A 22,484-nucleotide genomic window follows, 5' to 3' on the forward strand; every position below is an offset into this window, starting at 1 on the left:
ACCCCTGTCCCTGCGGCCAAGGGGATCTTTGTGAAAATGGAGATCAGAGCATAGCCCGTCCTGTGATGTCCCTCTGCTCTCTGTAGGAAGACTGGTCTGTGAGGTCAAATGTAACCTGATGCTGACCACCAGGTCCTCTATGCCCTCAGCTCCAATGCCTGGAGCATTGGCCTTCTCAGAGGCAGGCTTCTCTGCCCCAGGGCCTTTGCACATGCTGTCCTAGCCCCCTCCCAGTTTTGTCCCTCTGCCTCAGCAGTACCATTTATCATCTGTCTAAGTCTTCTGTCCACCCCTGGACTGGGGTCTCTCTGAGGATGGGCAGGAGTGGTATCTGCCCTCATCACCCTTGTCTGGATGTCCAGCAGAAGCACCCAGGGCGGTAAGGCAGGGAAGGATGAAGCTGTGAGCCCCTGGAGCTGTTGGGGGAGGGAGTGCTTCTCTCCAGTTGGGGCCTCCCTCTCTAGTACCCATCCTGGGCCAGAGCAAAAAAGACAGGTATCCCCCTCAGGCAGTACCCCTGCTGCACCAAGCTGGGGATTCTCGTGTTTGGCAGGGATGGGTCCTGCCTCCACGCCTCTTGGACATCGATGGGGTATGGTGGCCCACCCCCTCAGGGCCTCCAGCTGCTCCTGCAAGCCTGGATCCTCGAGGGGGTGGCTAACAAACATGAGGGGCAGCCAATGCTCCCGCTGCTTTTGTGGGCCCCCTAGGCCCCTGAACCTAGTCAGTACCAGGCCTCCTTCAAGCCTCCATTCCTCTAGGAAGCCACGTGTGACCCTCATATGTGCCCTCAGAGTCCCCTAGTGACCCCCATCCAGCAGCTACCAGTCCCTAGTCCAGGGCTTAGGAGAAATTTGCTGAGAACCCTGAGGAGAAAAGACAGCCCAGTTACTGGGGGTTTGGGGTGGGGGCCCTCTGGGTGCAGGTCCGCAGGCAGGGACCGCGCCCAGTGGAGGGGCGGCGATATCCTAGAGGGCACGGCACGGCCGGCCCGCGCCATCGCTGAGTTGGCCGCACAGCTCGCGCGGATGAGCGGACTTGACCCGCTGCTCCCCAGGCGCAAGAGCGAGGGAGGGGCCGTGGGGTGGGGGCCAGCGCCCCCTGCGGCCGGCAGAGAAGCAGGAGTGGCGCGGGGTGCGGGGTCGGGGCAGGGATAGGGTTCCCTGTGTTGGGTGGGGAGCAGAGCCCTGAAGGGCGAAGGAGCCTGCCTCTCCACTGCGAGCAGGCGACGGCCGGGACGCGGCGACCCCAACCTCCGGCGGGACTCGAGTGTTCGCGGAGCCTGAGCTCCCTGCGAAGCGCGGGAGCGGCGCGCGCCTGGCGCGGGGAGGCGGCGCCCGCAGCCGCCTTTAAAGCCCTGGCGCCCCCTGGCCCGGCCCCACCCCGCGCGCGGCCCCGCCCCCTCATGCATATGCAGGTACGCGCGGGTGACGAATGGGCGAGCGAGCTGTCAGTCTCGTCCCGAACTTGTGCGCTGCGGGCGCCGGGAGCGCGGGCGAGCTGAGCCGAGGCCGGGACCCGCCGCCGCCGCTGCCGCCGCCGCCACCGCCGCCGCCGCCGCCGCCGCCGCCGGGTGGGGAGCCGGGCCAGGTCGCGAGCGCGGGAGCCTCGGGAGCCGGAGCCGCCGCCGCCCCTGCTCGCCCGGGGTCGGCGCTGCTAGACCCCGCCCGCTGCCGCCGCCGCCACCGCTGCCGGCGCTCGGAGGGCGGGCAGGCGAGGCCGCGGGCGCGGGCGGCCGGGGCCGGGCGCGGGCGGCGGCGGCGGCGGCGGCGGCGGGGGCTCGGCGGGCGGCGGGCGGAGGCGGCGATGCGGGCGCGGGCCCGGGGGCGTGGGCCCCGGCGGCGGCTGCTGCTGCTGCTGCTGGCGCTCTGTGTGCAGGTGAGGAGTGCACCGCGGCGGGGGCGCGGGACGGGGCGCACCGGCGGCCCCTCGGGGCCGGGCGGGCACCGCCTCGGGTCGCCGCCGCGACAGATCGCGGAGTCCTCGAGGCGCGCGCCGCCAGGCGGGGGCGCGGGCGGGTGGGGGTTGGGCGGACTTTCCGGACCTGGCCGACCCCAGCCCGCGCCTCCCTCCCGGCTCCCGCTGCCTTATTTTTAGGCGGCGCGGCCCCTGGGCTATTTCGAGCTGCAGCTGAGCGCGCTTCGGAACGTGAACGGGGAGCTGCTGAGCGGCGCCTGCTGTGACGGCGACGGCCGGACGACGCGCGCGGGGGGCTGCGGCCACGACGAGTGCGACACGTACGTGCGCGTGTGCCTCAAGGAGTACCAGGCCAAGGTGACGCCCACGGGAACCTGCAGCTACGGCCACGGCGCCACGCCCGTGCTGGGTGGCAACTCCTTCCACCTGCCCCCCGCGGGTTCTGCGGGGGACCGAGCGCGGGCGCGGGCCCGGGCGGGCGGCGACCAGGACCCGGGCCTCGTTGTCATCCCCTTCCAGTTTGCTTGGCCGGTACGTGCGCGCCTCCCTCTTCCACTCCTCGCTCTCCACTACCCTCCCGCACGCAGCCGCCCCGGCCTCCGCGGACTGCGCGGGGCTGGGGACCGCGACGTTGTCCTCTGTCCCAGCCGCGGCCGGCGGCTGCGCCCGGCACCTGCGGCCTAGGCTCCTGCGCGTGGACGGCGCTCACCGAGACGGGGCGGGGCCGGCAGGGGGCGCAGCGCGACGGCCGTCCCCGGGCGTGGGCTTTGTGGGGGCGCCGTTTGCGCCCGGGCCACGTGGGCGCGGGGCGGCAGCGGGGCGCGGGTTCCCGGCGGCTGTCTGGCCTCGTGGCCCGGCCCGGCTCGTGCAGCCCGCGGTCCGCGGCGGGTGCCAGCGTCGTCCTGCGCGTGTCTGTCTGGGCGGGGAGGCGCGGCGGGGCGCCCGGGGCTGGGGCAGGCCGCGGAGGCTTGCGAGCCGCGCGTGTTGGGGCTGGTCTGGGGCAGGCCCTGGCGGAGCCGCCCCGGGCCCGCGGCCAGCCTCGCCCGCCCTACCGTTTCCTGGATGCCCAGAGGGCACGACTGAGCGCCCTGGGACCTGCGCCCAGGAGTGCCTGGTGTGTGCATGTGTGTTGTCTAAGCCCCAGGCAGCGGGCTCACGTCCGCATCCCCCACCCCCAGGGGAAGAGATGCAGGGTACCTGGTGCTGTGACCCTTTGTTCCTGTGTACTCCTGTAGGTACTTGGTTTCCTTTGTTCTTTTTTGGGAGGGGGAAGCTGAGTGAAGGGAGTTTCTGGACTCTTTTTGGGGGTGGGCAGGCAGGCAGGAGCCTAAGGCCTGTAGCATGCTCAGGGGCTGTTGGGAGGAGTGCTGTGGGGTGGGAGGGAGGAAAGGGCTGGGAGCACTTGGTCAGGGGTGGGGGGCTTGCAGAGGGAGCCAGTGGGCGCCCCCCCCCCCCAGCCTCCCAGTGTCTAATGCAGAGCTTGTGGGTCCTTAGAGCAGGGGCATGGGTTTAGGGCTACGCTGCTTGGGTGGCTGTGGGTCTGGCGTAGGGTGGAGGTAGGAATGAGGAGCCCTGCCAGGTGGGTGCCAGCCTGGATTAACAGGTTAGGGCCAGGGGGGCACACCTGAGAGAAGCTGAATGGGTTGGTGAGGGGTCCTCACAGGTAACCCGGCCCTGGGTTCCTGCAGAAGGCTTGGGGCTGCTCACCAGGTCCTGCAGTGCTCTGGCCCACATGGGGAGGTAGGGCACACACACCCCGGCTGTTGGCCTCCTTGGGGTCTCCATGACCCCGAGCCTTGGGGAAAAAGCACCCCCTGTGATGGAAGCGCCCCCGCAGTGGCCAGGCAGGCAGGTCTGAGCAGGACCCACAGCCTGTCGTCTGAACTTGGTCCTGAGCCAGCGCGGCACCAGGTCGCTACCTGAGGATATGTTTTCTGCTCGAGTTGGCAGCGGTGGGCGTGGGGGCAGGGAGGCCTCGAGGAATGTGGCGGGCTGACGCGTGTCCCTCGCAGCCCCCCGCCTCCACCGGCTGCGGTGGAACAGGACGGGACGGGGCAGGCCCAGCCTTCCCAGGAGCGCTGCATTTGGGACGCTTGCTCGCAGGGCCAGTTCCTCTCCCTTTGTCCTCTGCCTGGCTGTTCTCCCCCGGGTAGGGCCTGTGGGTGTCGGGGCCAGCTCAGCCTTCCTTGTCCCTGTCTGCTGTGCTGCGGCACAGAGCTGCTGCCGTGATGCCAGTGCCGTGGTATTTCCGATCTGTCGCCAGCACCTGTGGCCATGCCGCCCCAACTTGCTGGATGTCCAGCTCTTTCAGTGCGCCTGGCTCTCACCCAGCCAAAGCATGGCATTTGCCAAGCCGTCTGTCCTCTGGACACGGGGATCCCAGGTTCTGGGCACAGAGTGGGGGGGGGGGCATTCAGGTCAGGAGGGAGGGTGGACTCTACCTGGGACCAGCTCCGATTCTTGGGGTCCCTGGCAGGATGGTTTGTGAGGAGGGCCGGGTGGGCCCACCATGGAAGGAACAAGCCTGGGCTGGGAAGGCAGGAGGACTGGGAGCTAGTCTGGGTGGATTGCCGTCCTCTCCCTGCACCTCTTCTGTGCGTCCCCACTCTGTGCCCCGTCCTGCTCCCCTGCTCTGCTCTTCATGATCTGCTTCGTATCTGGGGGCCATGCTAAAGGCTTCAGGAGATGCCTTCAGTGCTCGGGTGCGGTGCAAACTCCACATGCAGCCTGTGGAGGCTTAGGAGTATCCTGGGGGTTTTGTCCTTGGGTTCTGAGGGATAGGGTGGGAGATGAGGCTGTCCCACAACAGGAAGGGGTTGCTACCCGCTTTGCAGCAAGAGACAGGCAGGAGTAGCTATGGTTCACAGGGACCTGCGTGGACTGCTCCACAGTGGCCCTCACCCTGCACCCCAGGCCCGAGGTGGGATCCCATCCCCCAGACCCCGGACCCGAGCTGAATTTGACCAGAGTCAGCTTGAGCCCGGCTTTGTTGTGTAGAGTGGGAGGGGCCCGTGAGGAGCTGCCCCTGCCCTCATGGTGGGGCTCCTGAGGCCTAGTGGGGATGGTGGGCCTGGGGGCAGGGTGAGCGGGACCAGTGGGGCCGTGTCTAGGGACAAGTGGTCACTTTGTGGGCTGGGCCTGTGGCCCGTTCCTGCTTCGGCCCTGGGGCTCATCTCCCTCAGGTGACGATGGCAGGAGAGGTCTAGCCCCTCCAGGGCTCCGGTTTCAGGGAACGTGTCTGTGCACAGAGCTTCTGGCGCTGGTTCCAAGCGCTCTGCCCCATGGGGGGGCCGGGTCGCGTACGTGGGATGCAGCAGGGTAGAGAGACCAGGCTAGAGTGTGTGGACCTCGGGCGGGGGGCCCGGGAGGCCGGGCCTGGGTGTTCCTGGGCTCCGGCTGGGGCCGCAGTGCCATCGCCCTGCCAGGGCCAGCCACGGGAGTCTAGGTGGGGGTCGCAGGGCAGAGGCGCGGTGTGGCCTTCAGGGACGGGGCCTCTGAGTGCTGGCGGCTGGGCTCCCAGCTGCGGCTGGCCTGAGAGGAGGGCCTGGGGTTTCTGGCCCTCCGTGCTGGGGAGCCTGGGTGACCACGCAGGGCTCCGAGCTGCTCCTGCTGACGCCCCTCTGTCAGCTCTCCACTTCCTCCATCCTTTCTCCTCTGGCTGCCATTCCCCCTCAGCTCCCATTCCACATGCTGGTACCCTTTATCCAAACCACATCCCTCAATTCTTCAGCCCTCCAGACCCCACTGCACCCACCTCGTTCCCCAGCCCCCACTCTGCTGGCACCCAGACTCCTCCTGTCTCTGGGATAGCGGAACACCCTCCCAGCCCTAGAGGCAAGGCTCTCCACTGCCTGTCATCCTGTCGAGATTTGGGGTTGACAGCACCATTCTGGACCTTGTGAGGGGGAAGGATAGGTCAAAGGGCCACAGCAGACGTGGATGCTGGGGTGTGGGATGGGGGCAGCAGACCCCAGGAGACAAGACAGGTCATGGGGGATGGAGGGGAGGCCGGGTGGGGTCTGCCACACAGGCTCAGGTTCTCTCTGGGTGACTGCCTGCCGCCCCAGTGCAGGGAGCCCAGCTGGCGGGCGGCAGGCCCTCACGGCCGGGCGGGCGGGCGCACATCCCCACGGGAGCAAGAAACCAGAGCCCTGGGCTCGGGCGAGGTGGTGGTAATCCTACCTGAGCACTGTCCTGGGGTTTCCTGGGAGCCGACAGGAGCTCCCTGCCCGCCCCAGAGTCCAGGTGTGGCTGCGGCAGAGGGCCTAGGAGTGCCCGGCAGGGGCTGCAGCTCTGCATGCCTGGGCGGTGCTGCCTGCTGGGTGGGCTCAGACTGCAGCCAAGGGCTCCCACCAAGCAGCCAGAGCAGCATCGTCCCCTACTCAGACCTCCCAGCTTCACCCACTGTGCTCAGTGTTGACACAGAAGTCTGCTCGGGGGTCTGTGGCTTCCCTGTGGTCCGTCTCCCATGCTTCTGTCTGTTTTGCAGCCACATGGCCCCTTTCCGCGCTTCTCTTCCTCCTGTATGGAACGTTTACCTGATGCGTCTTCCCTCACTTACTTGCTCCCAATCTGCAGTGTCTACTCCAGCATCACCCCCTTTGGGCTCCCTTGGCTCTCCTTGCTCGATTGTCTTTGGGATGCTATTACCTGTGAAGCCTCCTTGGCTTCTCTGAGCTCCATCATTCCCAACAACATATTGGGTCTGGTAGACTGTCGTGAGTGAGGGAATAGATGAGTGAATGAATGAGTGAGTTTTGCTGGAGCTGTCACAGTAGGTGGTGTAGGACTTGACCAAGGAGCAGGGTGTGCAAAGGCCCCTAGGGTCAGCGTGGCAGACTGGGCTGCAGGAGGAGCAGGAGGCTGGAGGGTGGTGGGGACGGGTGAGGGCAGCTCAGAGGCTAAGGAAGGACCTCTGGGCAGTGGGGGATCGGGGGTTCCTGGGGAGCCCTGGGAGGAGCCGGGCCCTGTGGCGGCACAGTGTAGGGATTCAGAAAGGCAAGGGGTGGGGTGGAGGAGCCAGGTGACAGCTCCTACAGGATGGAGGGGGCAGAAGGAGTCAAGCCTGAGTTCCTGGGGCATGGGGACATTTAGATTCTTTTCGGTGTCCAGAGGCAGGAGCTGTTGGTGATTTGGCCGGGTAGGGGAGGCACCGGGGTTGGAGATCTGGGTCACGGGTGTTGAGGTGGCAGTGAGAGGTGGAGTGTGGGCAGGAAGAAGCAGGGCAGCCAGAGCGTGGCGTGGTGGAGAAGGATGGCTCCTCCAGGGCCAGGTGGCCCTCTCAGAGGGAAAGTGTTCTGGCACGGCCAGGACTGGACCATAGGACTGCAGAGACGTGGCTGCAGTGTCCACTCAAGGGGCTAGTGACCTTGGAGGTGGCTCAGGGCCCACCCTGACCTTGCAGCCCCCAGCCTGGGGTTGAGACGGGACTTGGGGGGTGGAGGGGCTCCTGACTGGGCCAAAGAGGGGAACGAATGGGTAGATGTGGGTGCCTGTGGTGGTGGGGTGCGCTTGGTGCTGGGGCCACTCCCACCCCTGCCTGGATGGGATAGCATGGGGGCTGCACAGGCAGACCATGAGGTTGCTTGGGGTGACCCCAACAGCATCCCCCATGATAGCCTCCTGGGACCTGAAGGTGGTCCTGGAAGGGGAGGGGAGCAACAACCCCGGGCTGAGGCTGCCTCACTTTCCCTATCTGTACAGCCAGGGCTCCCTTCGTTTCCTGGGTCTCAGGTTAGCAATGGGTTTGCTGGTTGTGCACTTGCTAGGGCGAGGATAGGGGTGGACGATGGGGCATTTGCTCCTCTCTGGGGAGCTTGGAGCAGGATCCGCCCTGGGCCCGCCCAGCGAGGTGGCTGAGGGGTGGTCTCAGGCCTGGCTGGACCTGCCCTTGTCCCCCCCCACCTTTCTGCCTGGGTGGCTCTCCCTTCTCCCTGTTGACTCGAGCTGGACCCAGGGCTGAGGGTGGCAGGGTGCGACCCAACCTGGCCCTGCCCCTCCCTGTACTGTGTCCCATGGCCCTGGCAGGCAGGTGGGGGCTGCAGGCATCTGATCAGCCCCCTCCCCATGTCTGCAGCGCTCCTTCACCCTCATCGTGGAGGCCTGGGACTGGGACAACGACACCACCCCCAATGGTGAGTGAGCTCTGGGCTGGTGGGCTGGGGGCTGCTGCCTGTGGGGCTCCCCTCAGCGCACTTAGGGGTAACTTCTCTCAGCCCCAGTTGCTGACCCTGGTCCTTTGCCTGCTGGGGACAAAGGGGCATTTGTCAGAAATTGGTGTCCTGCTAACGGCTGGGGAGCTCTGCCATGTTAGTGCTTTGCAGAGCTTGCATGAGTGTCATCCTTCCTGGTGATGGGTTTCTTTGCATGCATCTCCTGTTTGGCCCGGGGGAGTGTCTAGGCAGAGCAGGGCACTCCGAGGGGCTCTCTCTAGCTCTGTAGTCCCTCTGCTTGGCTGCCCTGGAACATGGGGCCTAGTGGCCTGCTCCCTGCCTGGCCTGTGCAGGGAACTGTTGAGGCCCTATGGGGTAGGGCATGGGAGGTTTTCCAGCGTGTGAATGGGGAAACGCATGCCAGGCAGAGGGCCCCGAGGCAAAGGGTGCCTAGTGAGTTGGAGGGGCAGCACCTGCAGGGGTGGGGGCGGTGAGGCAGCTGTGTGGGCACAGGTATAAGCTGGAGGAGGCTTGTTGTGGTTCGGCCACATGAGTAGGATGGGATGTGGGAAGTCTGAGGAGCTCAGTGCTTGTGGGTAGTGAGATGCCTTCTGAGGTTGGGACATGGGGTGGGTGTCGGAGGCTGGGAGGAGGGGAGCAGGCTGGACCTGGTTGAGTTTGCCCCGTTCTAGATCTCTGGGGCAGGCCTTGACCCCTGCCCTTGTCCCCCGCCCTTGCCCCCTGCTGTCCCAGTTTGCACCTACTCCTGGGGTCCGTGCCTGGCTTTTGGAGCAGTGGAGGCTGAGGAAAAGCTTGGGGGCCCAGCTATGTGCCAACAGGAGCAGCAGGCGGAGGCCATGGGTAGCGGGCCTTCCGGGGTTTGGTGGCCTCTCACGGGAGGAGTCTAGCTCCGCCGGGGCAGCCCCTGGGCCCCAAAGGGCAGCCGTTGACACTCCCACCTGCCCCAGAGAAGCTGCTGATCGAGCGGGTGGCCCATGCGGGCATGATCAATCCTGAGGACCGTTGGAAGAGTCTCCACTTCAGCGGCCACGTGGCTCACCTGGAGCTGCAGATCCGTGTGCGCTGCGACGACAATTACTACAGCGCCACCTGCAACAAGTTCTGCCGGCCCCGCAATGACTTCTTTGGCCACTATACCTGTGACCAGTATGGGAACAAGGCCTGCATGGACGGCTGGATGGGCCAGGAGTGCAAGCAAGGTGAGGCCTCGGGGCCGGGGGTCAGGTGGCTGGGGACTGGATGGAGGAGGAGGGGGTTGTGCTGGGGGGTGGTACCTGGGGGGCATTGCCTGGGGCAGCAAGGGGGTGGGGGGCAGTGTTGGGTGGGGGGAGACTAGGGAGAGGTGGCTCCGCCTGCTGAGGCTGCCTCCTGCTCACAGCCCTGTGTAAACAAGGATGTAATTTGCTCCACGGGGGATGCAGCGTGCCTGGGGAGTGCAGGTGAGTGCTGGCGCCTGCCCGCCCTGCCCTTGTGTCCTGTCGTGGCTGCACCTGCGCGCTCATGCAGCAGCTCACTGAGCAACCTGCCTGGCGCCTGCTGGAGGCTGGGGCTGCTCAGCCGAGGGCCTGGGATGAATGTGGGATGCGTGTGATGGTGACAGTGCCACAGGGGACAAGGGGGCCTGGGGCATTTGGGCAGAGACCTGGAGGCTGCGAGCCAGGGGATGGGTGACCGAACAGGAGGAGGGGAGGAGGGTACAGCTGGCACAGGACCAAAGTACGGGCAGCAGAAGGCTAGCTAGGGGGCGGGGCTGTGTGAAGAAAAGGCTGGTGTGGCAGTGGCCAAGAAGTCTAGGCAAGAGATGAACCAGTGGGAGGTGGGAAGTGGGTGGGCCTTGTAGGCATGCTGGAGCTGGGTAAGAGGAAGAGCAGAGGGTCTAGGAGGACCCCAGGCCTTTTAGCCTTTGAGAGAGGGTTTTTTCACTGGGGGTGTGGGGCATACGCCAGATGGGGTGAGGTCAAGAGGGGATGAGCAGAGGAAGCAGCTGGTCAGCAATTTTGCCACATAGTGGAGCAGAGAACGGAGGGGGGCAGCTGGCAAAGCTGGGGCCAAGGGGGAGGGGCTTTGAGCTAGGCACTCTCAAAGCTTGTAAGCGGGCAGGGTGCCTGGCGTAGGGACGTAGGCAGGAGGCAGGGGAGGACCTGGTGTGTGGGGTTGGATACCAGCAGGTGGGCGTGGTCCTCCAGGAAAACCTGGGGTTTCATGTGTCCCAGCACCTCCCTCTCAGGGTGGGTTTGCCTCTAGATGCATTTTTCGGACAAGGATGCCAGGGCATGGAGAGGTTAAGTAACTTCCCCGAGGTCATACAGAAGAGAAGCCAGGGAAGGGGTAGCATTGGGGTAACTGGCAGGAGCTTCTGTGGGGGACAAGGGCATGGGGGTGGAGAAGTAGCCTGGGAGGGGGAACACACGAGGGGCTGGGTAGCAGCTTGCCTTGTGGCCTTGTGGCTCCCCCAGCCTGCTGGCTCAGGTACTGTGGGAGTGTAGGGGGTGAGCCAGGTACCCCCGGGAGCCACGTTCTGGGTGGGTGGGGGTGGGTACGGGGCTGGTGGGAGGCTCCTTTGATGTGGGTGGCAGGAGTGAGTGGAAAGGCCCCAGACTGCTGCACCCCACCCCACTTGCCATCCCTGGTGCGCTGGTGGCCAGGAGCCCCTTGGGGCTGCGCAGGTTACAGGGGAGGCAGGTGGAGAAGTCGGCCTCCTCCCTGCCCTTGTTGCCTGTCATGGGGCGGAAGGCTGCTGGGGTGGCGTTTCTGGGAGTTGTGGGTGACCCCCACCTGCTAGGCTCTCTGGGCCTATGGCTAGGCCCAGCTGCTGCCCGTGCTTGGGCTCAGGTTTCAGCCTAGGAGCCCCCTGCCCCCACCGGATGCTGTGGAGAAGGCTGTGCCTTCCTGCCGCCTCCCGACCCGGGAGCTCCCGGCCGGAGCAGCCGGGAAGTGAGGCCGGTCTCGGCTGCCCTGCCGCCGCCTGCCAGCACGCCCTTGGGACCGGGGTCTGGGCTCCGAGCCCAGCGCTGCTCCGTTGCCAGGTGACAGGCGCGTGCTGGCCCCTTCCTGGCCTCGGTCTCCCCACCTGCCACCTGGAGGGAGCTGTGCGGACCTCCCCTGCGGACACTGGGCTGGGCGTTGGGGCCGCAGTCCTGCCGGCCTCAGTTTCCCTACCCTGTGCCTGGCCGAGGCTGACCAGCGTTCCCTCAGTGCTGGCCACGGGGCCCGAGGGCGGCTCAGGAAGGGCCGTGGCTCTTTCCTTTTACAAAAATAAATTCACGTGGCGGGTGCCGGGCGTGGAAGTGACGTGGCCTGGACGTCATTCCCGTCCTCAGGACCTGTGAGTACTAGGCAGGGGGCCCTGGGATGCCCCATCCAGGGCTGGAGGGGAGCCTGCTGCAGGACACCTGTGGCCTAGGGTGGCCATGGCCTGGGACAGCAGGCACTGAGGGCCTGGGGGCCCTTCCACATGGTGCCGGGGCTCCCGCCACTTCGAAATTGCCCATCTGGCCTCAGCAGCTGGTGGCCTAGGGCTGGACAGCTGAGGGTCTCTGTGGCTTTGATGCCCCCATCTGTGAGATGGGGCAGCTGCAGGCTTTGCAGTGAGAAAAGCCCATGGCCTCGAGTCATGGACAAGGTCTCTCCTGTGCCAAGGCCACAGGTCTTGGTCCAGGCCAGGACCCCTGTCCCGATGCCCACTGGTCACCCAGACCCTGTACTGCCTGGCATGGGGCACCTGAGCTGCTGCACCCGACCCTGGCCCCCTGCAGGGCCTTCCTTTCCGGGCACCTGCTCCAGGGCCCCAGCTCAGGGTCGGGCCCCAAAATAGCTCAGGGCAGACTGACGGGACAGCTGGGGCTGCCCATCCCAGCGGCCAGCGGCCGGGAAATGCCCATGACAGTGTGGCTGGCTGGCGGGGTATAACCCTCACCTGGCCCAGGCCACAACCCTGTCTGGCTCCAGTTGTAAGGTCTGAGGCTGCCAGCCCCGCAAGGGTGACCTGCTGAGACTCTGCTCCCCGAGGCCACCTACAGCCGCTGCGGCATAAGGGACACCCTATGCCCATGGGTTCATATCCCCTCCCCCTTGCCCCAGGTGCAGCTACGGATGGCAGGGGAAGTTCTGCGACGAGTGCGTCCCCTACCCAGGCTGCGTACATGGCAGCTGCGTGGAGCCCTGGCAGTGTAACTGCGAGACCAACTGGGGCGGCCTGCTCTGTGACAAAGGTGGGGGGCATGGGGCGCAGATGGTGTGCTCTGTGACAAAGATGGGGGGCTTGGGGGGGTCTCGGCCTGCTCTGCGACAAAGGTTGGGGGAGGTAGGGCTACCCAGGCTCAGCTGTCACGGGCAGGGACCGTGAAGGCTGAGCCTGCCCCTGAGCAGCCGGCTGCCCCCAGACCTCAACTACTGCGGCAGCCACCACCCCTGCACCAACGGCGGCACGTGCATCAACGCCGAACCGGACCAGTACCGCTGCGCCTGCCCCGATGGCTACTCGGGCAAGAACTGCGAGCGAGGTATGGGCTAGGGGCGGTGGCTCCCAGTGCCGCCTGGGGGCTAGGGGACGTGGGGACGTGGGAGGCGCTGGGGGGCTGGGCACAGCCTCTCTCCTCTCGCCCTGGGTTTTAGCTGAGCATGCCTGCGCCTCCAATCCCTGCGCCAATGGAGGCTCTTGCCATGAGGTGCCATCTGGCTTCGAGTGCCATTGCCCCTCCGGCTGGAGTGGGCCCACCTGTGCACTTGGTGAGTTACTCCCGTTCGTTCAGGGGCTGTGGCTTGGCCGCTGGGAGTCTGAGGCGTAGCCAAGGAGGGCGATGGTGGAGGGAAGAAGATGTGGTTGTGGATGTCATCAGTTGTGTCCCTGGGTGGGAAGACCCAAGGCCCCTCCTGCACCCACCCCACATCCACCCCCTCCTGCACCTGTCTCTCCTGCACCCACCCCATGTGCACCCGCCCGCATGTGCATCCCCGCACATACTTGCATCCTCCTCTGCCCTTGTCCGTGCCACAGGGACCTCAGTGTCTGGCCCAGCAGGCTGTCCCCTCCCAGCCCCGAGCTCCTCTCAGCCTCTCCTCCCCCCACAGACATTGATGAGTGTGCCTCCAGCCCCTGTGCAGCAGGTGGCACCTGCGTGGACCAAGTGGACGGCTTCGAGTGCATCTGCCCTGAGCAGTGGGTGGGGACCACCTGCCAGCTGGGTAAGGGGCTGGGTGGGCCGGGCAGGTGCAGGCAGACTTGGGCCGGGGCAGGGGCTGAGCCCAAAGCCGCACTGTCTCCTCTTGTCCGCAGACGCCAATGAGTGCGAGGGGAAGCCATGCCTTAATGCTTTCTCTTGCAAAAACCTGATTGGTGGCTATTACTGCGATTGCCTCCCCGGCTGGAAGGGCACCAACTGCCATATCAGTCAGTATGGGCAGGAGGGCCTGGGGGTGGGGGTAGGGTGCGCAGGGGTGGTGGGGGGCTCCTGGGACCCCACCCACAGCCTCCTTTGTCCTGCAGACATCAATGACTGTCACGGCCAGTGCCAGCATGGTGGCACCTGCAAGGTGAGGTGTGGCTGGCTGCCTTCCGCCCCGGCGTGCAGTGGGTCTAGCATAGGGGGGTGTGCGCCAGACTCAAATCCCTCCCCCCCGTGCCCACCCCCTAGGACCTGGTGAACGGGTACCAGTGCGTGTGCCCCCGGGGCTTCAGCGGCCGCCACTGTGAGCTACAGAGGGACGAGTGCGCCAGCGGGCCTTGCCGCAGCGGTGGCGTCTGCGAGGACCTGGTGGACGGTTTCCGCTGCCAGTGCCCCAGGGGCTTCTCTGGACAGTTCTGCGAGGTCAGGCCCGGGTACCCGCCCCCAGCGCCCTGGGCTGGGCAGGGTTTCCAAGGCCAGGGACCCTTGCTGCAGTGCCAGAACGAGCCCTCAGGCGGGGAGGGCCAGGACCCCCATGGCAGCTACCCAGAGTCTGGGACACCTATACCCCCTCCCCCAGGTTTCCCCATCCTGATGGGGAAGGCGTGGGGTGGCCTTGGGGGTTGGGCACTGTTGTGGCAGGGAGGGGCATGCTTGGGCCGGGGTCTCCAGGTGGGGGCAGGTGATGTTCACTGGGGACTAGTGTCCCTGTGCCCTTTGGACCTAGTGGGCCACAGGTGATTCTGTTCATGGCATTTGCCCTGTGATCTCTGCCCTAGGGCCTCTGCCAGGCAGGGGGCAGGAGTCCGCACTGCCTTGCCCAGAGGGCTCCTAGGCCTGTGGCAGGGGTCAGCCTCGAGGCCGTGGTCTCCTGGGGGCGGAACCCTCTGCCAGGCTGCGGGGCCTGAGGGGGTGTGGGCCGGGCCTAGGGTGGGGGCCAGCCCGAGGCAGAGGCCGGATGCCACCGCGGCCTGAGGAAGCGCCGTGGCGGACAGGCAGGGCTCGGGAGGGGCCCCAGGTGCTTCCGCCCAGCGGAGGATGTCTGGACGTCTGGGGCTACAGGCCCCACCCGACAGAGCCCAGCTCGGGCCTGGGGAGGGCAGTGGGCATTGGGGATTCCAGAGGCGACCGTCTTGCGAGCCTCACAGATGTCCCCTGGTGCAGGTGGACGTGGACTTCTGCCGGCCAAGCCCTTGCCGCAACGGGGCGCGCTGCTACAGCCTGGAGGGAGATTATTTCTGCTCCTGCCCCGACGGCTTCGGTGGCAAGAATTGCTCGGTCCCCAGGGAGCCTTGCCCCGGGGGGGCCTGTGGGGGTGCGTGCCTGAGGCGGGGGTGGGGGTGGGGCTGGCCAGGTGGGGGTGGGCTGGTCCTGACTGACCTCATCTGCCCGCCTGTCCACCGCAGTGGTTGATGGCTGTGGGTTCGAGGTGGGGCCACGGGTGCCAGGTGCTGCCCCCTCCAGTGTGTGTGGCCCCCACGGGCACTGTGTCAGCCAGCCGGGGGGCAACTTCTCCTGCGCCTGCGACAGCGGCTTCACGGGCACCTACTGCCACGAGAGTGAGTCCATGTGGGCAGCGGCCGGGCAGGACAGGGCTGGGACCCCGGGACCTGGCTCACGCACTGCCACCCTGCAGATAAGGACGACTGCCTGGGCCAGCCGTGCCGCAACGGGGGCACCTGCATCGACGAGGTGGACGCCTTCCGCTGCTTCTGCCCCAGCGGCTGGGAGGGCGAGCTGTGCGACACCAGTGAGTGCGCCACACCCGCCCCGCCCCCTGCGCCCCACCCCTCCCTCCTCCTCTACCCCTCCCTCCTCCTCTACCCTCCCTCCTTCTCTATCCCCTCTCCTTCTCTACCCTTCTCTCCTCCTCTAGCCCTTCCTTCTTCTCTATCTCTCCCTCCTCCTCCTCTATCCCTTCTTCTCTCCCTCCACTTACTTCTCCCCTTTCCCCGATTTCCCAATGTCATCCTACATCCTTCCTCCTTCCTCCTCTGTACCTCACCTACTCCTCCTTTACTTCTCCCTCACTCCTGCCTCACTCCTCCCCTACTCCTCCCTCACTCTTCCCTCGCTCCTCTCTCGCTCTTCCCCTACTCTTCCTTTACTTCTTCCCCTCTCCATTGATCCTGCCCCCAGCACCCTGTCTGTACCTGCCATATGCCGGCACCCATCCTCCTTTCCTTTCTTCCTCTCTCCTTCCCTCCCGTGCTTTTTCCTCTCCCCAGCATGCCCTCCTCACTGCCAGGCCCCAGTACCAGCCACTCTCCACGGAGCCCTGACAGTGCCCCTCAACCTTTCCCCTTCCCCATGGTTCTTCCAGCCTGCCAGACTTCCCGCTCCTCTTTGCCCCAGGTCCTGTGTTCTCTCTGCTTCCATGTTCTCCGTGCCTGTGTGCAGGGGCCTGTCCCTTGGCCCCCAGCCATGCCGCTGTGGGTTGCAGATCCCTGCTCTCAGGCCCGTCCACCGAAGCTCCCTCTCGGCTCCTCTGCCGCTCCCTGGCCAAGCACTAGCGCTTCCAGCCCCGGAAGCCTCCCCCTCCCCACCGAACACTGGCAAGCCCCCCGGCTGACCGCGTCCTCACCCCCAGATCTCAACGACTGCCTTCCTGACCCCTGCCATAGCCGCGGCCGTTGCTACGACCTGGTCGATGACTTCTACTGCGCCTGTGATGACGGCTGGAAGGGCAAGACCTGCCACTCGCGTGAGTCGGTGCTGCCTCCGCGCTGCCCTGGGCGGGGGCCCCTCTCCCAGCTGCACAGGCACACAGGGCTGAGCGTTCCATCGGGTGCCTATGTGCCTACAGGCGAGTTCCAGTGTGACGCCTACACCTGCAGCAATGGGGGCACGTGCTACGACAGCGGGGACACCTTCCGCTGCGCCTGTCCCCCCGGCTGGAAGGGCAGCACCTGCAACATCGGTGAGGAGGCCCCGGCCAGGTCCCCTCCTGGGCAGTCTTCCTCGGAAGAGTGAGCGGAACCCAGGTTCTTATAGTGGGGCGGGGGCACATCTGCCCTCTGCTCCAGAGCCTTCTGGGGCCTGCTGCCACCCCCAGGGTAGGGTGGGGGCTGTGGACTGAGACCCCTGGTCTCCCAGGCTCAGCAAGCTGTCCTCCCCCCCACTGCAGCCAAGAACAGCAGCTGCCTCCCCAACCCCTGTGCCAATGGCGGCACCTGCGTGGGCAGTGGAGACTCCTTCTCCTGCATCTGCCGGGACGGCTGGGAGGGCCGCACCTGCACGCACAGTGAGGCCTGGGGAGGGCCCGCTCCCTGCACCTGGGCCCCCCCTTCCCTGTACCCAGTTCCCCCCACCTGGCCCCTGCCCTAGCTGGCCTGCTCCTTCCACCTAGTCTGTTGAATGCCTAGGTCCCCGTACCACATCTCGGTTCTTCCTCCTTCAGGGTGGGTGTCCCCCCCACCACTCTGTGGTTCCCAACCCACCACCTTCCTCTGCCGTATACACTCCCCCCATCCCCTACTTACTCTGCTGGCGGGTTCCTGCTGAGGTCCCACCTCCACCTTGAACCGTAAGCACAAGGCATCCTTTACCTTCAGCTTACCCCCCCCGCCTTGAGACCTGGTCAAGCCACTCTCCCTGGCCCCACGTTGTCTGGGGCCCAGACCTGGGCGGGGTGCTGTTGGGGGGGGGTGTCTGCGGTAACACACCCTCTCTCTCCTTCTCAAATCCAGACACCAACGACTGCAACCCCCTGCCATGGTGAGTGGCAGCCCCGGGGGCTGCCGTGGGGACGCGGGGACCTGGCCCACCTGGTGTGGGGTTCTGCCCTCCTGACACCCCCTCCCCCGCAGCTACAACGGTGGCATCTGCGTCGATGGCGTCAACTGGTTCCGCTGCGAGTGCGCACCAGGCTTTGCCGGCCCCGACTGCCGCATCAGTGAGTTGGGGGTGGGGGGCCCAGAGGACCGCACCCTGCCCAGAGGCCATGGAACCTCAATGTGCACATGCCCCGGGAGACAGCAGTGTCTGCCCCTTCTGAGCCTCGGTTCCCTGCTTGTCTGTGCTCCTCCCAGGGCATGTCCTGCCTGGTGATGAAGTGGGGTCCTGCCCCCAGGGTTCCAGCCTGGGAGGAGGAGAGCTGGGACCCTCTGGGGCTGGGGTACACAGCCAGAAGAGGCACCTCTGCAGTCCTGGGGCCAGCGGTCCGGCTGGGCAGCAGCTGGCCAGCCAGTGGCATGGGCACCCCTTTGCTGGCACCCCCCACCCCACGAGGGTTGTGCTGCCTGTGCTGCCTCGCCCAGGGCTGAGGGTGACGTGGCACTGAGAAAGCCTAATGCAGAGATGGTGCTGGGCCTTGGCCCAGGCTGCTCTCAAGCAGCTGGAGTGGCCGTTGGTGCCCGGCACCTGCACTGCACAGGCACCACCTCCTTGCCAGCCACTGAGCATGGTCGCTTCCCTGCAGACATCGATGAATGTCAGTCCTCGCCCTGCGCCTATGGGGCCACGTGCGTGGACGAGATCGATGGCTACCGCTGCAGCTGCCCACCCGGCCGGGCTGGCCCACGATGCCAGGAAGGTCAGCTAGGCGGGGGCCAGGCCAAGGGTCGGAAAGGGGGTGGCCGTGCCAGGCCTGCATGCCTGCCCCTGACCCCCACTCCCCCCTCTCCCCACAGTGATTGGGTTTGGAAGGCCCTGCTGGACCCGGGGCATCCCGTTCCCCCATGGGAGCTCGTGGGTGGAGGACTGTAACAGCTGCCGCTGCCTGGATGGCCATCGGGACTGTAGCAAGGTACAGGCTGCTGATGCTCGGGCACAGAAGAGCACGGTGCTCCGGGGAGGAGGATGGTTCCCTTGAGCCCGTCGGCTATTTCTGCTGGATGTCACGGGACAAGGAACACTGGGAGGAGCCTATAGCAGACCCAGACCTAGCCCTGGTGCACATGGAGAAACCGAGGCTCTGTGAGGGTGTGGTGGGCCAGCCTCCAGAAACTCAGTGCTGGGGTCCTGCCCCACCCATGGCTTCTCCCTCTCCCTCAGGACACCCTGGCTCCATGGAAAGTTCCCCCAGCCACCCTGGGGACCTGGAGTAGCAAGGGGGTCAGGGGCAGGGTCCCTAGGATGCCCTGACCCCGGCAGTGTGTTTGTGTGTGTGCTGACGTGTGTACAGGGTTCCATCCACGTGCACACCTGCCCACTGAGCTGGGTCCCTCCACGGGCCTTGCCTGCTTCAGGTGTGGTGTGGGGGAAAGCCTTGCCTGCTGACCGGCCAGCCCGACACGCTGAGTACCCAGTGCCCACCCGGGCAGCAGTGCCAGGAGAAGGCCCCGGGTGAGTGCCTGCAGCCGCCCTGCGCAGCCTGGGGGGAGTGCAGTGCCGAGGAGCCGCACCCACCCAGCACGCTCTGCCTGCCACGCTCGGGCCACCTGGACAACAACTGTGCCCGCCTCACGCTGCGCTTTGACCGTGACCAGCTGCCCCAGGTGAGTGGCTGGACGGGCCTCCCTCTCCTGCCTCAGGGCTACAGCTCAAATGAGCTGAGGCCCCATTGTCAGCTGCCCCCAAGCAAGCTGGGCCCTGGCCGGTCCCCTGGGCGATCAGGTGAGGAGCTAATGAGCTGGTGAATTGGGTTCTAGTGGGACCTGGCCAGAGAGTGGTCAGGGACCTGCAGCCCTTGCTCTGGACCCTGGGGTAGAGGGAGGCCAGCCAGCAGCTCTGCAGTCAGACCTGGCCCAGGCTCCTCTCCAACTCGCTCTGCTCCCCTCTCCCCACACCTGTCCTGGGCCTGCCTGTAGGTGCTGGGTGGGGTGTTCCCTCCAAGTCCTTCCCTGGGTGTAGGGCTAGGCTGCAGGTGCCTGTGGTGCCAGTGGGGGCAGGAGCAGCCTTGGGTGCCCAGGCCTCTGCTCATGCCCTCTTCTGCCCAGGGTACCACTGTGGGCTCCATCTGCTCTGGGATCCGTTCCCTGCCAGCCACGAGGGCTGTGGCCCGGGATCGCTTGCTTGTGCTGCTGTGTGACCGGTCAGCCTCAGGCCCGGGCGTCGTGGAGGTGGCTGTGGTGAGTGCCCGGGACGGGCCCTGGGATGGCCATCTCACCCAGCGGGCGTTCGGGCAGGCAGGGAAGGGAGAAGTGTGTGATGCCCACAAGCCCTCTTGCCGTGCCAGGAGCAGCCTCCAGGGGTGGCAACGATGGCCATTGGCTGTCAGTCCTGTTTCTCCAGGGCCCCAGGCTTGCCCACCCCCACCTGCCATGGGGAGGGCACAGAGCAGACCCACATGGTGGATTTGGCTGGGCACTTCCTGCAAGTGGGGGGCACCTTCCTGCCAGGCAGGAGCGACGGGGTTCAGTGGGGGGCAGGTAGATGAGCCGTCAGGCAGCTTGGCTACCTGGTAGAGTGACTCAGGCCTACCTGGCTGTGCTGCCTGTGGTCCTGTTTGGGACTAGAGCCTGAAGCCATGGGGGCCAGGGCTCAGGACAGAGCCCCTGTCTGTGGAAATCCCCGGGGAGCAGCAGGAGTTGGGGTACAAAGGTGGCAGCTAGGATGGGAGGTGGCCCCAGGTCCAGCAGTACAGGGGGTGGTGTGGCCGAGACAGATGGGCGATGCCCTGTCGTCCTGTAGTCCATCTGCACCTGTTCCCTGCTGTGCCCTCCCCCTGCTGTGTCCACCGCATGCCGCGGGAAGGGGGAGCTTTCAGACTTTGGTGCCTCTTGGGGTGGCCAAGTCCACTCGCTCACTGGTAGCCTCGCTTCTCCTGTCAGCCCTGGTGGCAGGGGAGGGGAGTCTAGATGCAAACAGTGCAACATCAGGGGAAGGCTGTGGGGGAAGACCCAGAGTTCCAGGGCTCAGGCAGGGGAGGGGTTGCGAACAGGTTGGGGAGGGGCTTGAGCTGCTGGCCAGGTCCAAGAGGACCTTACTGCCTGCCAGAGCCCCAAGGATGAGGAGTTGGTGTGGAGGTGGGAGGGCTTCAGTGAGGGGTGCAGGCCAAGTGGCCGCCCCCTCAGAGGTGCTCTCAGGCCTTGGGGTGTGGCTGGCAGGGCTTGCTGGGTCCTAGCAGGTGCCCTCAGTGCCCTCCTCTGCTGCAGTCCTTTGGCCCATCCCGGGACCCACCGGACAGCGGCCTGGTCCAGGAGGCCGCGCATGCCCTGGTGGCTGCCATCACCCAGCGGGGTAATGGCTCCTTGCTGCTGGCTGTCACTGAGGTCAAGGTGGAGACAGTTGTTGTGGGCAACCCCTCCACAGGTGAGTGGGGAGGGGGGCATGACCCCATCCACCTATCACCCCCAGCCCCATGCCCCTGACCCCCATTCCCCTAGTCCCCCAGCCCCTGCAGCCTGGCAGTCAGGCCTCTGGGCCACCCAGCCATCAGGGCCCAGATCCACCTGCCTTGCCCTCCCATGTGCCAGCCAGTAAAGACCAGGCCACTGAGGCCACCTGGTCCCCATCAGCTGCCATTGACCCCCCGTGGCCTGCCATCCCTGCCTCTACTCTGGGGCCTTCCCAGCCCTCCCACAAGCCTGGAAGAAATGGCGCCACACTGGGGATCCACACGGTACCCCCACTACATGCGTGCTCGCCCTTGAGCCCTGCCCCCTCCGGCCCTCGCCCCGCCCACCCCAGCCCCGCGCCGCCCCTCAGCCCCGCCCCCGCCACCCCCCCCAGGCGTGCTGGTGCCCGCGCTCTGCGGCCTGTTCGGCGTGCTCTGGGTGGTGTGCACGGTGGTGTGCGTGTGGTGGACCCGCAAGCGCAGGAAAGAGCGGGAGCGGAGCCGGCTGCCGCGGGAGGAGAGCGCCAACAACCAGTGGGCCCCCCTCAACCCCATCCGCAACCCCATCGAGCGACCGCACGGCGGGGGCGGCCCCGGGGGTCCCAAGGACGTGGCCTGCCTGTGCAAGAACCTCACGCCGCCGCCGCGCAGGGCGGTCCAGGTGCTGCCCGGGTCCGTGGGCCGCAGGGCCGGCGAGGACGAGGAGGACGCGGAGCTGGGCCGCAGCGCGGGGCACTCCCCGGAGGCTGAGACGTTCCTCCCGCACAAACTCACCAAAGATCCCGGCATTTCGCCGGCGAGGCCGGCCCGCTGGGTCGCGGGCCCCAAGCTGGACAACCGCGCGGCCTGGAGCGCGAACTCGACGCGGCTCGCGGGCTCGGAGTAGGCGGCCCGAGGTGCCACCCGCGCGTGTGCATAGTCCCTTTATTTTGTGTAAAAAAACAGCAAAAACAAAAAAGTTTATTTTTTACGTTTCTCTACCCTTGTATAAATTATTCAATAACTGTCAGACGGAGAACGGGGAGTGTTCTCGGATAGTTGCTATTTTTGTAAAGTTTCCCCGTGCTGCACACACGGTGTGGCCGAGGAGAGCAGAGGCTGGCTGCGATTCCATCGACCCGCGTGGCGTGTGTTACCAGAGGTGGTTCCTGTTTACAGAATCTTCCTTCTAATTCCTCAGCGGGGCACCTCAGGGGCTTTAGGCCAAAGAGCCGGTGGCCCTGCGGTGGGGGCGTGTCCCCGGGGTCAGCGCGGCCCCTGGTGTCGGCGTGGCTGTGACCAGCAGGCACCCCTCCCCGGCCTGTGCCTGGAGACCTCACCCTAGAGGCCCCTCAACTGTGCTTTCGGAAGTGCCCTTCGCGACTGCCCGCTCTCCCTGGGCAGCAGGACTGAGGCTCGTGACAAGTGCCTTCTCACACACTCTTCCCTCACAGCTGTCAGCTCTGGCCCTGGGCATCAGGCCCCTGCCCGCCCCACCCCCCGGCCCCCGGCCCCTCCTTGTGGGAGTGCGTTTTTGTAAATATGTACAAATTAAACGAATCACTCTGTATATTTGATTTAATAATTTAAACGGTTTGGCCTCCCTCGTTCTTTGGAAGCTGTTCCCGCTTTATTTGGGGTTGGGGCAGGAAGTTGGGGTGCAGGAGCGCTGGGCTGGACGCTGGGCCTCCTGATGTGGTGGCCTGGAGCTGAGCCTGTCCCCCACCCCCGGGCTGCCTACAGCACATGCGAGCACGTGGGCATGCTGCCATCTTGTGGTGTCTGACCCAGGCTCAGGAGGGTCCCGCTAAG

At 66.0% G+C, this 22,484-nt stretch overlaps 1 protein-coding gene across 2 annotated transcripts; it reads left to right on the plus strand.

Annotated features, from left to right (window-relative positions):
- The first annotated feature begins 1,806 nt into the window (after positions 1-1,806).
- JAG2 (jagged canonical Notch ligand 2) lies at positions 1,807-22,190 on the plus strand. 2 transcript variants are annotated; one of them, XM_077128371.1, is made up of 26 exons: positions 1,807-1,878; positions 2,098-2,448; positions 7,994-8,051; positions 9,038-9,289; positions 9,469-9,529; positions 12,171-12,301; positions 12,473-12,592; positions 12,705-12,818; positions 13,161-13,274; positions 13,366-13,479; positions 13,576-13,622; positions 13,724-13,897; positions 14,639-14,789; positions 14,881-15,033; positions 15,111-15,224; positions 16,065-16,178; positions 16,281-16,394; positions 16,602-16,718; positions 17,164-17,191; positions 17,284-17,369; positions 17,895-18,008; positions 18,106-18,221; positions 18,664-18,912; positions 19,354-19,485; positions 20,512-20,668; positions 21,089-22,190. In XM_077128371.1, the coding sequence occupies exons 1-26, from the start codon at positions 1,807-1,809 to the stop codon at positions 21,577-21,579; spliced, it is 3,744 nt and encodes a 1,247-aa protein (XP_076984486.1). In that variant the 3' UTR covers positions 21,580-22,190. The 2 variants fall into 2 exon arrangements, with proteins under 2 accessions (XP_076984486.1, XP_076984487.1); XM_077128372.1 differs by lacking the exons at positions 1,807-1,878; positions 2,098-2,448 and adding an exon at positions 3,026-3,148.
- The last annotated feature ends 294 nt before the right edge of the window (positions 22,191-22,484 follow it).

This window comes from Tamandua tetradactyla, chromosome 14 (genome assembly GCF_023851605.1).
Source record: "Tamandua tetradactyla isolate mTamTet1 chromosome 14, mTamTet1.pri, whole genome shotgun sequence".
Classification (NCBI taxonomy): domain Eukaryota; kingdom Metazoa; phylum Chordata; class Mammalia; order Pilosa; family Myrmecophagidae; genus Tamandua; species Tamandua tetradactyla.

Bases quoted from the DNA above. Each gene is read 5' to 3' on its own strand.
- JAG2 (XM_077128371.1), top strand. From the start codon at position 1,807: ATGCGGGCGCGGGCCCGGGGGCGTGGGCCCCGGCGGCGGCTGCTGCTG. The intron at 12,302-12,472 runs GTGGGGGGCATG...GGCTGCCCCCAG, and splicing joins CGGCCTGCTCTGTGACAAAG to ACCTCAACTACTGCGGCAGC. The intron at 13,480-13,575 runs GTCAGTATGGGC...TTTGTCCTGCAG, and splicing joins GGGCACCAACTGCCATATCA to ACATCAATGACTGTCACGGC.